General features: G+C 42.3%; 1 protein-coding gene across 1 annotated transcript in view; it reads right to left on the minus strand.

The window, feature by feature from the left end:
* The window catches only part of doc2b (double C2-like domains, beta), a gene marked incomplete at both ends in the record, with an annotated part of 242,205 nt that overhangs the window by 13,760 nt on the left and 210,580 nt on the right, over window positions 1-17,865 (minus strand). The window contains one exon of the mRNA XM_084320364.1: window positions 1,817-1,898. Coding sequence (XP_084176490.1) covers window positions 1,817-1,898 — 82 coding nt within the window. The remainder of the gene's footprint in view (window positions 1-1,816; window positions 1,899-17,865) is intronic.

Consider the following 17,865-nt stretch of genomic DNA (forward strand, 5'->3'; position numbering starts at 1 on the left):
CGCCAGGTTCTCGTCCAATGGTAGAATGAAACTATTATGGGCTGTTTAGTAGACTAAAGGGATATTCAGTGCATATTGTACAAGGAATATACAGGGGATATCAAACGATATACAAATACTATTAAATATATATCCATAAATAAATATATATATTCGGTTTAATCTGATCCTTCACAACAAATGCCATATTTACTTATTTGCATTTTGCATCTGATAAAATACAACAATTTAATTTGAAAAATGAGACCAAATTTATGAACTTGAATTAACATTTATTTGTCTCTGCACTTATAAATCAAAAACTAACAAAATAATCTAATGGAAAATAAATAGTTGTATGGCACAACAGCAGCATTTATCAGGATACAGTAAGTAACATTATCATCTGATAATAAAATGAACATAAAATAAATACTTGTATAAATCAAAATAAATAATGTTATAAACAAATGTGCACAGGTAATCAAGAACTGTATGAAAAATAGTAGCAGCATCTTCTTAGAACAACAAGAAGAAAAGTAACTACTGCAGCATGTCACCGACATGCAGACTGGAAGAGCCGGGATTCAAACCACTGACCTCTTTTATCCAAAGCGAGTAGTGACGACTATATTCTCTTCCTCAACTTCTTGAGCTAGTCACAGTCCCATTCATCCACTGCTCTGCCAAATGGGCTCCAAATGATTTATTTAACAATATCTTGGCGTTTTTACATGGAAGGCAGCCAATGCATCCCTCCTTGGCAAATAACCAGCCATATTTATTTTTCCAAAAGTTCCACCGACTCGGACCCCAGCATTGTGGTGGTTGAGTAGCAGCACAGTCCAGGTCTAGTGGTGGAGACTCGGGTCTGGCAGTGGCAACCGGCGCGGTAACAATAACAGGTGCACTGCGCACAGGAGCAGCAGAGCTAACACTAGTACTAGCACTAGCAGTGTCAACTTCAGTGACAGTAGCGCTGCTAGCTGCTGCACTAACAGCGTCAGTCTTTGGCCTTTTTATAAAACCAAAGCTGTCCAGCTTTGTACAGCCTTGCGGCGGGTTGAGCCTTTTTTTTTTTTTTTTGCGGCATGTGGCGTACTGTTTAGTGTTTATGTTTTCAGTTGCAGGACACGGACCGGCAGCCTGCTTGCTGCTTCTTCTTCTTCTTCTTCTTCACTAGGTTGCAGTAGCGTTAAACTTATGGGTGACGCATAGCGGTTTGGAGGTGAAATGCAGCCTATTCCACAACATTAATTACTCGGTTCTTTTAAAAACTGAAAAGAAAAATATGATCTATTAACAATTTATTTAGGTAACATAAATAATACTAATTCGTACAAAAAAAAAAAAAAAAAAAAAAAAAAGATTATATAAATTTTTTGAGAGACCCCCACAGGGGGTCTTGACTATGGGGGCTCAGACTATAGCTATGGGGGCTGAGCCCCCATTGGCCCCCTCATAATTCGAACACTGAGTCTAAGGACTGAAAATGTAGTTGATCAGATAGTCTACCTCATTAATCTGAATTGTGACTTTGTCATGCAGTGTTGAGTCATACCTCATTAATCTGAATTATGACTTTGTCATGCAGTGTTGGGTCCTACCTCATTAATCTGAATTGTGACTTTGTCATGCAGTGTTGGGTCCTACCTCATTAATCTGAATTGTGACTTTGTCATGCAGTGTTGGGTCCTACCTCATTAATCTGAATTGTGACTTTGTCATGCAGTGTTGAGTCATACCTCATTAAACTGAATTGTGACTTTGTCATGCAGTGTTGGGTCCTACCTCATTAATCAGAATTGTGACTTTCTCATGCAGTGTTGAGTCCTACCTCATTAAACTCAGGGTTAAGTGTCTTCTTCCTCACAGCAGTCTTGTGCTTTGACTTTTTGTTCTCATCAGGCTTCAGGTACCTGTAGATAAGCAGACCACAATTCTCTCAATAATGATAACAATAACAGCAACATTGACAACAATACATAATATAATCAATATGAATATATATAATACAATATTTATATAAGAAATATATAAACAGAAACATCTTAAGGTGTCCCACTTTATACAAGGTCCCATTTTGTTGAACTCAAAGAAAATAAAGAAAATACAGGAACCACATTTTTATATAGAATGAGTGGCAGCCCACATAATTGCACACAAAGGTAATGAGGTGAAAGGCCTTGCACCTTAAAACCCATTAAAAGCGCACTGCATTTTATCACTGGAAATACATTTCTCGCTCACCATGGTATTATTTATCTGAAAAGGTGTGATGGCCTAAGGGATATGCATTGTATTTTATTTATCTATACGGTTCTGCTTATGAAACATATATTAATATTAAATGTCCTGTACAAATGAAATTAACGACACAAAACCTTGAATTTAGAACATTTAATTCCGTTTTTGAATTTTTTTTAACTCTGATATTTTAGCTGTTGCTTGTTTCATTTGATATGTTTGTTGATGTTTGACTGAATCTTTGTCTGAGCTACTACTGTAGTTTGTCCAATTTGTATTTTATATATGTCTATTGTGAACAGGTCGCTCATGAAAAAGAGATATCGGTCTCATTTACCTGTATAAATAAAGGACAAATTAAATATATTTTTTTTCATCAAATCGGTGCAGTTACTGTGAGAAATGTCTCAATTATATGACACATTTAACATGCCTGAAATAAAACCATGGGCCCATCGTCTACATACAATATTGTGGACAAGATTGTGGACTTTAGGAGGTCTGGGGCCAGGGACTACAGCCCCCTCAGCATCGACAGGGCACCGGTCGAGAGAGTGAGCCGTTTTAACTAGAGATGTCTGATATTATCGGCCGATATTGGCATTAAAATGTAATATCGCAAATTATCGGTATCGGTTAAAAAAATATATACATATATATTTTTTTTACATTTATTTAACCTTTATTTACCCAGGCAAGCAAGTAAGAACAAATTCTTATTTTATTTATTGTCAAAAGTATGCATAATGTTGTGTTAATTCCACGACAAGAGATATGTAATGTTAATTACCTGAAATTATTCCGTTTTTTGGGGGGGAAAACCCTGCATATATCCGTATCGGTTGATATCGGTATCGGAAATTAAAAGTTGGACAATATCGGTATATCGGATATCGGTAAAAAAGCCAATATCGAACATCCCTAGTTTTAAGTACCTCGGAGTCCACATATCCGAGGACTTGACATGGACCACACACATTGACAGTGTAGTGAAGAAGGCACGGCAACGCCTCTACTTCCTTAGGTGCCTAGGGAAGTTCAAAATGAGTCAGAAGATCCTCAAGAACTTATTTTATTTTAATTTTTTTTACTTTTATTTATAGCATTTCCAACTTTTTCTGGCCACGCAGGACCGATAGAGGGAGAGAGGGAGAACGGGAGGAGAGGTAGGGAAGACATGCGGCAAATGGTCGCCGGGTCTGGGAAACGAACCCGGGACGACCGCTTCGCGACTCATCGCGCTATGTGGTGTGCTACTGGAGCGCCCCATCCTCAAGAACTTCTACTTGTGCACAATAGAGAGCATCCTGACTGGTAACATCATCTCCTGGTTTGCGAATAGCACCGCACAAGACCGCAGCAGACTACGGAGAGTGGCCCGTTCAGCCGAGCGCACAATTGGAGGGGGGCTTCCCACTCTCCAGGACGTTTATAACAAGCGTTGCAGGGCCATGGCTAAGAGAATAATCAAAGACTCTAGTCACCCAAACAGCTGCCTCTTTGAACTCCTGCGGTCAGGCAAGCGCTACCAGAGTCCCATGGCCAGTACAGAGAGACTCAGAAGGAGCTTCTATCCCCAGGCCATCAGGATGCTCAATGACAATGACACTATGTAACAACCCATCATCTACACACACTGCACACACATCCACATGTACACACTCACTTTAAACAAACACTCACCTTACCACTCACTTTATTTACTTTAGACACTTTAACACACTTTATATTTATCTATTATGATTTGCACCACATGCATACCTCATTTGCACCCTACCCCAAGTTTTGTACCTCTGCATTCTACCTCACTGTTACTCATTTTACTCTGTATTGTATATATATGTATATTGACTTTACCTACTTTTTACTTCTTATTTTTTTTAACTTACTTTCTTGTTACTGTATGTAGCACACTCTCAGGGGCTCATGAGAAACAAGCATTTCATTATAAAGTATTCTGTATTTTGTTCTGACAAATAAAAACAAACTTGAACTTGAAATAGCACCATGTCCTTCGGTCCATTCAACTAGTATCACCATTACACACTAAACAGTACACACACGGCTATAACGGCCCAGAAGTGATTTTAATCATTTCAGGATGTTTGTGAGCAGTGGTGGAATGTAACTAGTATGTAGTTATACTCAAGTTTGAGGTACTTTCATGGGCGGACCTTCCTACAGGCGATATAGGCGGTCGCCTAGAGCGCCACCCAGAGGGGGGCGCCAAAAAAAAAAAAAAAAAAAAAAACATTTTTATTTTTTTTATTTTTTATTTTTTATTTTTTTTCTCTGTGCAGTTTTGGCGCCCCCCTCTATATCTGCAACCATTATTTTTACATAAAAAAAATTCTAACATAAGGGAAAATGAGCCAAAAATCTAAAACGGTCGGTCGGTCTGAGCCTCAGCTTTAGGTGATCACAGTCAGAACATGCTAGAGCGCTGTGCATTGATGGGTATCGGTCAAGTGTTTATAGAATTGAGCGTTGAGGAAAGACAGACTAACGTTAGAGAACTATGAAGAGGCAAAAGCCATAAAAAAAAAAAACTACAAAAAAAAAAAAAATTACAAAAAAAAGTAGTGGTGAATCTCGCCTAGGGCGCCAAATGAGCTAAGTCCGCCCCTGGGTACTTTATTTGAGTATTTCCAATTTAGAGAACTTTGAAGGGGAAGAACTGCATCCAAAACATGGCATGAGTCCACGAAGATAATGCATTTTCACATTTTAAGCGAACCATCTTCAATATGATGTAATTAGAGCCAACCTTTTAACCTTTAGAGGCCAGTGGATCAAGGTCAAATCAAACTTCAGAGAAATGAGCAAGAGTGAGTTTACTTGCTCTGCAGAAATAGAGCGAGGAACATGACCACTTGGCGGGTCAAAAACAAAAGCTCCCTGCATCGATAACCATCAGACTATACAACAGCTCAGTCTAGTGCTGGCGATCCTGACCTTTGACCTGTGGCTGTTGGTTGTTTGTTTCCTGTTCCCCACACCTGTTTTCATACACCTGTCTTATACACCTGCTTTTTTTTTTTATCTTATCACGTTTTTATTATTATTGGTAGATATGATGTACTTATCATGTGCTTACTTTTTAATTCATGATGCAGACATAATTGTGAACGACTGACTGAGAAACTGTCCTTGTCTGTATATGTCTATTGTGTGAGCTATGTGAGATACCCTGAATTTCCCCAAGGGGATGAATAAAGTATCCATCCATCCATCCATCCATCCTCCATCCATCCATCCATCCATCCATCCATCCATCCATCCATCCATCCATCCATCCATCCATCCATCCATCCATCCATCCATCCATCCATCCATCCATCCATCCATCCATCCATCCATCCATCCATCCAGCCATCCATCCATCCAGCCATCCATCTATTCTATCCATCCATCCAGCCATCTATCAGATGTTCCTGCCAGATGGTGTTCCCGGGGGGTGCATCGGAAAACCAAGACCACCATCAGGTTCCTCATGCCGCTCAGAGGCTGGAAAAATATACATTTTGTATTATTATTATTTTATTTAGCCTAAAGCAGCTTGTGCCTCTAGGAATCTGTGGAAAACCTTTGTCGCGCGTGCATGGGCTTGAAAAATTATGAAGAGCTTGTTCTATTTCTGCTGGGCAGGTAAACTCACTCTTGCTCATTTCCTCTGAAGTTACCTACTGCAGCTTTAAAAGAATACGCCAACATTTGCAGGAATTCGCTTATCGTCTTCTCCAGAGAGAGAAACAAGAAGATAGATACCAGTTTCCCCTCTGTGTGTTCAGTAGAAAGCTATCTGGCTGCATGTTAGCCTAGCTTAGCACAATGAATGGAAGCGGACATGTACGGGTAGCCTTCGGGAGAGGTGTTAGTTGGACTAGGCTACCCGTACATTTACATTTTACATTTACATTTAGTCATTTAGCTGACGCTTTTATCCAAAGCGACTTACAAGTTCTGTACGACAAGACAGCAAGAAGGGTACAACTCTATCAGCTGAGTAACAATGTTCATCAAAGTGTTGCGTGTTACAGTGTAGGTTAGTTTATTAGGACAAGTGCATGACAGTATGGTTAGTTAGGGTTAGATTTATCTTTTTTTTTAATTTTTAATTTTTTTTTATTATCATTTCAGATAATGGTTGAAGAAGTGCGTCTTTAGTCGACTGTGAAAGATTGGACGTGATTCGGCTGTCCTAACTGGGGTGGGTAGTTCATTCCACCATTGTGGGGCAAGGACTGAGAATAGGCGGCTTCTCTTTGATGACCCTCCGGGAGCTTGGATAGGAGTAGGTCTGAGGCGGCCAGAAGATGCAGAGCGTAGGGGTCTTGAGGGTGTGTAGTTAGAGACCATTGACCGGAGGTAGGCGGGAGCGGTTCCCTTTGCCGCACGGTATGCTAGGTCGAGGGCCTTGAAGCGGATACGTGTCCGCTTCCATTCATTGTGCTAAGCTAGGCTAACGTGCAGCCAGATAGCTTTCTACTGAACGCACAGAGAGGAAACTGGTATCTATCTTCTCGTCTCTCTCTGGAGAAGACGTTGGCGTGTTCCTTTAAGTAGAATTTTGAACAGACAACTCTTTACTTTGATCTGGGAATAAAGAGCCCTGGTGTATTGGTTCTCAAAGTGGGGTCCAGGGGAAATTCCCAGCAAAATGGAAAATAGATTGATATTTAATTCACTCACTTCATTCATTGAGATGCTAGAATAACCATAATATTCTAAATCATAGGTTTCAACTCTCTCCTGTCTTATCTCCCCTCCAACAGAATAGACACTAATAGAATTCTGGATATCCACATCCAACATCAATAATCTTCTCAGTTGGGTGTCCCTGGGACAGAAATCTCATCATATGGGGGTCTGTGGCCTAATTACCCATCAATTTGGCTGTCCTTGACATGAAAGAGTTTGAGAACCACTGTCTAATAGCTATAGAGGTACAATTGACCTCAGCAGATGAGGAATGCAGACATGTTATTTTCATCTACACTTTTTTGATGTTTTTAGAATCAAAACGACGTCAGGAGGCCTGGTGGTTTCCTGGTTACAGTCAGGTTGAGGGTAGGCAAGGGAGACGCGGTGGTTAGGGTTAGGTTAAGTTAAGGGGTAGAAAAGGTTAGGTTTAGTACAACCTGTTTTAAATACTTTGGAGCTAAATGTCAACCGCCGGCATTACATTTCAAAACATCAGTATGTAGGAGCTATCGCTTTAGTTTTACATCAACGTTTTCAGATCAGTACGTAGGCGGCTGAGTGGCGCAGTGGGCAAGGCGCTCGCCACTAACTCAGGAGATGCTGGTATCGAGCCCAGCTCTCGGCGTTGCTACCGGCTTGGCCGGCCGCCATACTAACACAATTGGCAGTGTTAGAGGGTGGGTAAGCCGGTGGGTGGGGATTGGACGCTGTGGACAGCGACTCCTACAGGTCGGTTGGTGCGCCTGTACAGCAGAATCGGGAAGTATCGGGGGCAGCGTGAGCCTCCCACGCGTTACTCCTCGCCACTGAGAGATCGCGCTGTCTGGTGAAAAGATGCGACAGCTGCCTCCTCGTGTACCGGAGGGGATGCAAGGCTTGGTCCTCACTGCAGCCGACCAGTGGGAGGCGTAGTCTAGCAGCGTTCAAGACAGGGGAGGGGAGAATTGGAAATACGAAATTGGGATGGGAGAAAAAAAAAATTAAATGGGGAGAAAAAGTGGATAAAAAAAAAAGATCAGTACGTCACGCCGTCCATCAAAATAGGACGTTCAGAACTTTGAGAATGCCCTGAATGCAGCGAGTCACAGAATCACAGAACGTTGACTACTCTTCATAGGAGCAGGACTTGCCTGTTCTATCTCTGTCAGCTTGTACTTTAGTCAGCAAAACCTCCCCAGTGCCTTGACTGACATATCCTATCAGCCAGCATGTAATAGCATAATTTCTGGTGCGGGCTAACACAAAAAAAGAAAGACACAGCCCTGATGTGGAAAGTCTATCTTCCTTGAACAGTTCTGGGCACGCTGCTGCTCCTGAACAAATGAAGTAATGGGATGCACTGACAAAAAAAAAAGTAATTACTTCTGCCCTCAAGGACAGGAGGGTCTGGTTCTTGTATTTCGAGAGTGGTCCAATAAGTCAAGTGGGATAAGGACAGCTTAGCTGGCTAAGCTGCACCGGTGTGGACAGTGATGGAGATCCCGTGGACCCCAGCATGGCTGTCTGTCTGCGGTACCGCAGGGCGCCTGCCAGAGGGTGACGCTGATAAACTCCACTCCTCCGTCAACAACTTGTTTAACCAAAGTCAGCATTATCGAACATGCACTCCGATTGGATCCAGTGTATTTCCAGGTAGCAAAATATATACATTGGTGTTCACTTGATTCGGCGAAAAGGGGGTTCAGCGTCACAAACTATGTGATGAATGCAGGTTGTAACTAGTAATATGGTGGACCAGGGATATGTACAGATATAGATATAGCATATACATATATGTGACAAGGGTTATATGCAGATATTTACAGACAGATGTGGATAAATATAAAATATATATGGTAAGAATAAATATATCTATGCAGTTTTATACAGCATTATTGTACATGCTATCATACGGAGTTATGGGTTATATGCGGGTGTATACGTAGGTATATAGAATGATTATATGGAGGTATATTCAGACATTATATATATATATATTAGAGGTGGGTATAGATTAATTTTTTTAATCTAGATTAATCTATCTGCAATCCTGGATTTAATCTAGATTAAAATTGCTAAAAAAAAAAATCTGCCGCAGGCATTCAAAATATGTGTGTTCTACCCAAATAATGACCAGAAGTAATTCCTTACTTTTTCTTTCCTCCTTATGTTTCTCAGGCCAGGTGGCCCATTACACCATGAGCCCATCTCCCGTTTCCAAAATGCATTACAGACTGTTTGAAAAAGCTTTTGCTATGATAATTGGTAATGAAATATCAAAATAATGTTCAATAAGATGTACTTGTGTAAGTACATAAGTTGTTTTATTCAGAAGTTAACACAAATAAATAATATTACCAGTACAGTACAGTATCTAGCACACTCTCAGGAGCAAAACCGAAAGAAGCATTTCAAACTTGAACTATGTGACATTGACTCAATCAGTCCAATCTCTATTTCTCCTTCTTCCACCAGTCACTCAGGCAGACCAGCTTGTTTTATGTAGCGGTGTCTACTTATAGTGCCTATAATATTTCTCCCGTTGGGTGCCAGACAGGGCCAAACCCTGCCAATGCAAATCAACTGCTCCAGTGGAGTTGCTCAGTGGCCAATGGTGTCAACTGTGGTTGTACTGGGCAGCTCCCAGGTGTGAATGGAACTGTGTGAATGTGAAGCAGGGCGTTCCTGAAAAAGAGCATCTGTGTTCAGCGAACCTACCCTGGGTAAATAAAGGTAAAAAAAGAAACAAATTAAAATTAGTTTTTTGTTTTTTTTGTTTTTGTTTTTTAGATTAACTGCGTCAATTATATTATCGCGCAATACTAGTATTGCGTTAACGCAGCGCAACACTATTGTACATGCTATCATACAGAGATAGACTGGGTAGACTAGTTTGAGGTAGGTAGTTAAGTGAGGGGGGGGGGTCGTCATTGTGGTACAGAGTTCAGGGAAATGATGACAGCTGGGGGAAAGAAGCTGTTTGTGAGTCTGAGGAGCAGAGGTTCCCAGAGGGGAGGAGGGCAGACAAGCTGTGATTGGGATGAGAGTTGTCCTTGACAATGCTCCATGCCTTACTCAGACAGGGAATGATGTACTGGTGAGGTGTTTTCACCACCCTCTGCAGTGCTTTCCGGTGTGATGCAGTGCAGTTGCCATACCAGACTGTGATGCAGTTGGTGAATAATGCTTTCTATGGCGCACCAGTAAAAGTTCACCAGAATCTAAGGAGACAGGCGGGCTTTCCTCATTCTCTTCAGGAAGAAGAGACACTGATGAGCCTTCTTGACCAGTCACAAGGTGTTGAGGGTCCAAGAGAGGTCCTCAGAGATGAGGCGGCGACAGTGGCTTGGGAGGTAGAGCAGTCGTCTGGCAATCCGGAGGTTCCCGGTTCGATTCCTGCTCCTCCCGGGCAGCGTGTTGATGTGTCCTTGAGCAAGACACTTAACCCCTAATTGCTCCCGATGAGCAGGTTGGCACCTTGCATGGTTGCCTACGCCGTCGGTGTGTGAATGGGTGAGTGAATGTGTGAGTGAATGGGTAAAATGTGTAAAGCGCTTTGGATAAAAGCAAAAAAAGAAAAAAAAAAAAGCAGCCATGATGACTCCCAGGAATTTGAAGCTGGAGACACACTCAGCTTCCGTCCCGTTGATATGCCTTACGTACATCAGTCCTGCTCTGTGTGCGGTACACACGTCAGTGGGGGAGAGAGTGAGGGGTTGGTGGTTAGCAGGGAGAGCAGCCTTGATGGGCGCCTGCTGGTTGTCCCTGTCAAAGCAGGCATACAAGCTATTGAGCTCAGGGAGAGGGAGGGGTCAGTGGTTGCGGGAGAGTTGTTGGTGGGTTCACAGTCTGTGATGAATGCCCTGCCACATGCGTCGGGGTGAGTTGTTGTTGAAGTGCTCTTCAACCCTGAGCTTGTGGCTGTGCTTGGCCCGCTTGATTCCCTATTCAGGTTAGCCCTGGCTGAACAGTAAATCTGTGTGTCACCAGATTTTAAAGTGGTGTCACATGTCATTATTAGCAGTATACGGACCTCTCTGTTCATCCACGGCATCTGATTGGGGAATGTAGTAATCTGTTTGAGAGTGGAGACACTGTCGATGTTGGAGTTGATGTAGTCCACAACGGAGGAGGTGTAGGAATCAATATTTGTGTGGGAGTCCAGGGTGGACTGGGTGGCAAACATACTCCATCCAGTCTGTGTGTTGAAACCAGTGCTAACCAGTGCTGCCCCCTCAGGCCATAATTTTACTGTTCTAACTGAGGGCTTCACATGAGTGGGGTAGAAGGAACAAAGAGAGGTGGTCAAATTGTTCCAGGTGTAGGAGGAGAACAGCTTTGTATGCATCTGTTATGTTGGAGTAAACATGGTCTAGTGCAGTGGTTCTCTGGTCTAGCCTCGGGACTCAACATTTTCCTTAGTCATTAAGTCGCGACCCAATATTTTTTTAACCACTCTGATATATTTCTAATTCTTTTTTGCAGTAATACACAATCTTTCATGCACTGTTAAAAACATGAATGAACTGGGGCTAAAAACACAATGAAATGAAATAATAATAATAAATAATATATGCTTATATAAGTAAACTTCTTAGCTTAACATCCCAGGGAACTAATGGGATAACTGGGGATGTTGTTTGGTCCTGACAAGAGTCTCAAAGTCTGGGGTGATGGTAGACAAAGCAACTCTGAGGTTGTGCTCAATGTCCAATCTGTAGATCTGATTTGTCTTCAGCTGGACCAGAGCTGAGAAGCCCCCTTCACAAAGATAGGTAGTGCACAAAAAAATATTTAAAACGATTCCTTTTTTTGGTAATTTTTAATTTAAAAAAAAATTGTACACACACATCCGCGACCCACTCAAAATGGCCCTGCGACCCACTTTTGGGTCTCGACCCACCAGTTGAGAAACACTGGTCTAGTGTTTTGTCTCGTCTTGTGGGGCAAGATACATGTTGGTGGAATTTAGGGAGGGGGTCTTTAGGTTGGAGTCTTAATTTAGGGGGTCTTTAGGTTGGAGTGATTAAAATGTAGCTCATTGCTTGTCCTCGACAGGGTCCAGATATAAAAAATGCTAGATATCTGTCGGGTGTCTGTGACACATCAGCGAGTCACTCTGCGTCATGGAACAATTCACATAGCGATCGAGCACTGACGTGCACCGAGTGAACACTCAGTTGCATCTGATCTGTGGCTTTTACTTCTAGATGACCTCAATGCCAAATATGAAAATGCCACACACAAAAAATATCAATAACATGACTTGTAATTAAGGGCAAATGCTTCTTTAAATTAGACGTGGAGTCAGGGAAAGACTGGGACAAAAAAATTGCCCTGGACTTTTTGACCCAGACCGGCCCACCACAACCAGCCTGCAGATATTCCTACACCCCCGCCCCATCGAAGCACATACAAACACACCAGCCCTTAAAGGGGAACTATTTTACTATTTCTTACACTATTTGGGCACTTTTACACAATTCCTGTGAGTCTATGGAACACCTCTGTAATATATAAATTTTTTTTATTCATTGTTTTGTATTTCTAATCAAGTCCTCAAAAACAGCATTTTTCTACCTCAAGATCTCGAGCCATTTTGAGCCTGGGCTGCAACCACTGTGAGCAGCTCATCTTGTACCTGATGCCACACTAACCATTAACATGCAGCGGTGTCTTTCTGACATCACAAATCATCACATTTTCAAATGACTCAGTTCAGTGAGGGTGAATATTGTGAGAGGAGAATTGGAAGAATGCGCCAATATGAGAATTAGAGACATAGATCATATTAATATAAGTTCACATAGCTAGGAAACAATGCTAAACACTCAAAAAGGCCATTTATAAGATAGTTCCCCTTTAAAGGAACACGCCAACATTATGGAAAATGCTTACCATCTTCTCCAGAGTCAGACAAGAAAATAAATACAAATGTCCTCTCTGTGCGTTCAGTAGCCTAGCTTGGCACAAATTAATTGAAGTGGACACGGACAAGCTAGCCTAACTGTTAGCCAAAAACACTTCTTCCGGAGTTTTATGTTGGGCTAGTGGTCCGTATCCTCTTCCATTAATTTGTGCTAAGATAGGCTAGCTTGCAGCCAGATAGCTCCGGATAGCCCCCTGGGAATAACATTATGCTTATACCAACATTATGCATAGCCGATGGCTCCATGGCTCTTTTGTGGGCTGTTTCGGACAAATTAGCAGAAAGGTATGCACATTTTTTATTGCCCTTCTCAGCGCTGCACTGCACTGTTTTGGGTGTTTGCGTCAGTGTTTTCACAAGTTTCTGTCTGTCACTCGTCACAACCCCAACTTCTGCTCATGAAGACGGGGTCGGTGGCGTCTTCTAAAGTCTCCGTCTTTGAAGCTCCAAAACACCGGGCAGTGTGATGGATGGTAGGTGCAAAAACGTAGCAAATCTTCTGCGGTTTATAGCGAAAAACATATTTGTGTGTAAGCTCTCAGACTCCGGTCACACATTGACCAAAATATTTCTGAAAGAGCCACATTACAAACAAATTACTACTAACTGCAGCTCCGGCTAGAGTCCGTTCTCAGCACAATCCGTGTTCTTTGCACAGTACTGGATACCCACAGCTCTGACTAGTCAACGGGGGGCCGCGCTCCAGTCTGTACAGGCCCTTGTGGAGCCTGGAGCAGGGCCCCATTGACTTGACATTCGTTGTGTGGCTAATAGGGGTGTAACGGTACACAAAAACCATGGTACCTCGGTTTTGAAGGTTCGGTACGGGTTTTTGGTACAGTGGGGGAAAGTTTGGCTTTCCATGTTCCACTCAGGGGTGATGTAGTGTGCAGTAACTAATTGTACTTGTAGGGCTGTCAACGAATATTCTATATTGAAATGAATAATCGACTTGTAAAAAATTTTTATAATAATAATAATTATATTAGATTGTGAAAAAAACAGCCCCCAGTGGGCGGTCGTTAGTGGTTAACATACCGTTGTATTTGTTCGGTACACTACACAGCCGTACGGTACACACTGAAACGGTTCGGTTCGGTACGGATACATGTACCTTTACACCCCTAGTGGCTAACTAGTCAGAGCTGTGGGTATCCAGTACTGTGCAAAGAACAGGGGTTGTGCTGAGAACGGACTCTACCGATCGACAACATCCTTCAGAGACTGATGAGCCGGCTGTCAGGATGAATCACAAGGAAGACAATACTGTCAGGACCACAGACATACAGCATAGGAAGAACCCATTTGTTCTGTCCTGAAATTACACCCTTTCACCAAGTTTTCTTGTGTATTGATTCCTTTTACAAAGTAAAGACATCAATACACATTGCCGGTTCATATCATCGATTTCAAAGTAGTTTGCATTGACTGCAACATAAGTAGTTCTCACTGGGGCTTCTGGGGGCAGACATGGATGTATATGGGCATCTGAAAGGAGTGTGTGTGTCCTGTTTGTGTGTGTGTGTGTGTGTGTGTGTGTGTGTGTGTGTGTGTGTGTGTGTGTGTGTGTGTGTGTGTGTGTGTGTGTGTGTGTGTGTGTTTGTGTGTTGATTGATTGATTGATTCAAAACTTATTAACAGATTGCAGAATGGGTACAATGCAGTACGGCTCAATACAAACAATTGTTAAGGGGATGCAGACCAGAGAAAGACTTTCGTCTTGTTTACATCAGGATCCCCCATTTTCAATTCCTAATGTTATATGTATGTGTGTCCAGGTGTGTGCATGCGTGTGTGTGTCCGTCCAGGTGTGTGTGTGTGTGTGTGTGTCTAGGTGTTTGTGTTGACAGATGTTGGCTATGGGGCGACAATAACTTATCATGACGACAAGGTCCTCTCACTTCAGCCTTTAATCAGCGTAGTTTATTATCACATTGGTATATAGTACATGAGACCTTATCTCTGTGGGAGGTAGGTGGGAAGAGACAGAGAGGGAGGGAACAATCCCTTAAATACCCTCTTACCTGGCGCCAGCGTCAATAGCTCCGCCTATAGCGCCCTCTTGTGGAAACAGTTAGACAGTTACATGCAATTGTATACATCACATAACTTTAACAGTTTGTTTATGCATGTGCATGTTTGTGTGTGTGTTGAAATGACCACCTATGCATTTCCTTTGAAGCTGAGCCTTTGACCGTCATATTTAATGTCAGGAATGGATTTGTTATGGGCAGTAGGTGTTCATCATTACTGAGCAACTGTGTGTGTGTGTGTGTGTGTGTGTGTGTGTGTGTGTGTGTGTGTGTGTGTGTGTGTGTGTGTGTGTGTGTTGCGCCTCTGTGTGTCTAGTGGTGTGATCTATTGTAAGTGAAGAAAATATAACGATTTCTTCCTCAGGCCAAAGTATTTTTTTCATTGCTCCAATGGGGAAATCACTGCATAAGGCAGGGGTCCCACACTGTGCTTCACAGGTGACCAGAGAACAGTGCTTTTCCTTGAGATGATGAATGGTAAATGGACTGCATTCATACAGCGCTTTTATCAATTTATACCTCACATTCACCCATTCATTCATACACCAACGTAGCCGCTTTCGGTACTGTAGTCACACCAACATCATTGGATGAGCTAAAGCTCTTGTGAGTCTACAGTCCCTTATAAGATCATTGGAAAAACCCAGAATTAAGTCTGAAGACCTGGGGCAGGATCCACAAAGAATGGATTGCACGGTGCTAATTGCACCCTTACTTACAATTCATTATGAATTGAAAATGGGGGACCCTGATGTAAAGAAGACGAAAGTCTTTCTCTGGTCTGCATCCCCTTAACAATTGTGTGTATTGAGCCGTACTGTATTGTACCCATTCTGCAATCTGTTAATAAAATGTTCAATCAGTCAATCACTGTGCAGGTTCAATTGATTGATTTAAAATTGTATTAACAGATTGCAGAATGGGTACAATACACGTACGGCTCAATACACACAATTGTTAAGGGGATGCAGACCAGAGAAAGACTTTCGTCTTGTTTACATCAGGGTCCCCATTTTCAATTCATAATGAATTGTAAGTAAGGGTGCAATTAGCACCGTGCAATCCATTCTTTGTGGATCCCGCCCCTGGTCGGCAAGAAATCGCTTGTGCTTAGCATCAGACCAGCAGGGGCCGATAGGGAGCGCTGTGATTTCTGGGCGCACCACCCATGTCACAAATGCAGAAGACAGGCAGCTATTTTGAAGGAAAACAGTTTTAGCTGAAGTTGACAAGTTTATAAAAATTATTTAAAATGTTTATTAGCAATGCCGAGCTTTCAAACCCTAGCGTCTGTCTGTCCGAAACCCTTGTGCAACTGTGAGTACCTTTGAAAATTCTCTGCGACACTTGTACGACGAGAGTTTTGTTGCCGACCAGGTCGCGTGTAGTCTTTTACCAACAGAGTTGCAGTTCCGCGTTCGGGTTCCGCGATCTGATTGGCTACTGACGTTTCTCTCTGCGCCAAATCGCGTTACGCCTATTTCTGCCTCTAACAGCCTGCTAGCTAGCTAATGCCGTTCTATCACGGTTAAGCTTGGCGACTCTTTCAAAGTTGGTTAAGGTTAGAGTTTGGAATCAGGGCTGGTTGTCTATCGCTCTGCTCTAAGACAAACTCTAACCATAACCAACTTCGAAAGAGTCGCCAAGCTTAACCAGTGATAGAACTAGGCGTCACGCGATTGACGCTGAGAGAAACGTCAGTGGCCAATCAGATCGCGGAAAACTGCAACTCCGTTGGTAAAAGACTACACGCGACCAGGTCTTCAGACTTAATTGTCGGTTTTACCAATGATCGTATAAGGGACTGTAGAATCACGAGAGCTTTAGCTCGTCCAACGATGTTGGCATGACTACAGTACCGAAAGAGGCTAACACAGACGAGGCAACCATGCAAGGTGCCACCCTGCTCATCGGCAGCACTTAGGGTTTAAGTGTCTTGCTCAATTAAGGACACTTCGACACGCTGCCAGGAGGAGCCGGATTAGAACCAGGAGACTACTCTACCTCCTGAGCCATAACGCCAGATATGTTGTCCATTTGACCTGTATGTCTATGGAGCAACATATTTTCTTCTGTCGAAAATTGAAAACTGGCCAAGCTTTCTCCCTTGGCCGTGCAAATCAGAGGTCTTGACTATAATTGCTACCAGTGTTAATTTAGTCAACGAAAATGATGACTAAAATTGGTCGTCAACGAAGCTTTTTCCCTTGACGAAAACTAGACGAGACGTCACATTAATGGAGATCATGTGACACTAATGTGACGAAATTATTCATGCATGTCGTGGACTAAAAACCACAACACAAAATGTCGTTTGCAAAATAAAATCTTGCTAAAGGTTTATTCAACATCAACTTCAACATCAACACTGTTTACTTGCCAGCTAACAGGAACTCATTTGCAGACAGAAAAGTAACAAACATAATTGTCCGTGCGGAACCCTTGTACCCAACACATTGTTCCGTGGGTGAATTATTGTAATGTTCTGGGGTTTTGTGTGTCGCTCTAGTTGTATGGTCTTAGGGGCACCACTGTTATGCTGGGGGTGTTGTTTCCCCCGGGAGATATGGGAGGACGGACTGTATGTTACGTTGTTGTTGTCTATAGCGTATTAGCAGGCATAGATATATATATAAAGACTTTATATATATCTATGTTAGCAGGTAGCTGTGTTGTGTATGAGAAGGGAAGTATCAACATGTAAAACCCCATATTGAGCTGGAAATAAAGCACCATACAGAAAAGGAAACTCTCCTCTTTCTTCCCTACATTACTGCATGACGGATCGCTACATTATGTTGATCCACCACAATAGAACACATTAAATAGCTTACATAAGTCTAACCAGCTAGCACTAATGTTAGCTTTTTTTGTTTAGAAAAAGCTCACGCCAACTTATGAGGCTGTAACTGAGTGGTGAGACTAAACAAAAAAGACAAAATCAAAACTAAACAAAAACAACTAAAACTTGACTAAACGAAAAATAGATAAATG

The sequence above is a fragment of the Notolepis coatsorum genome (genome assembly GCF_963971535.1).
Source record: "Notolepis coatsorum genome assembly, chromosome: 8".
NCBI lineage: Eukaryota > Metazoa > Chordata > Actinopteri > Aulopiformes > Paralepididae > Notolepis > Notolepis coatsorum.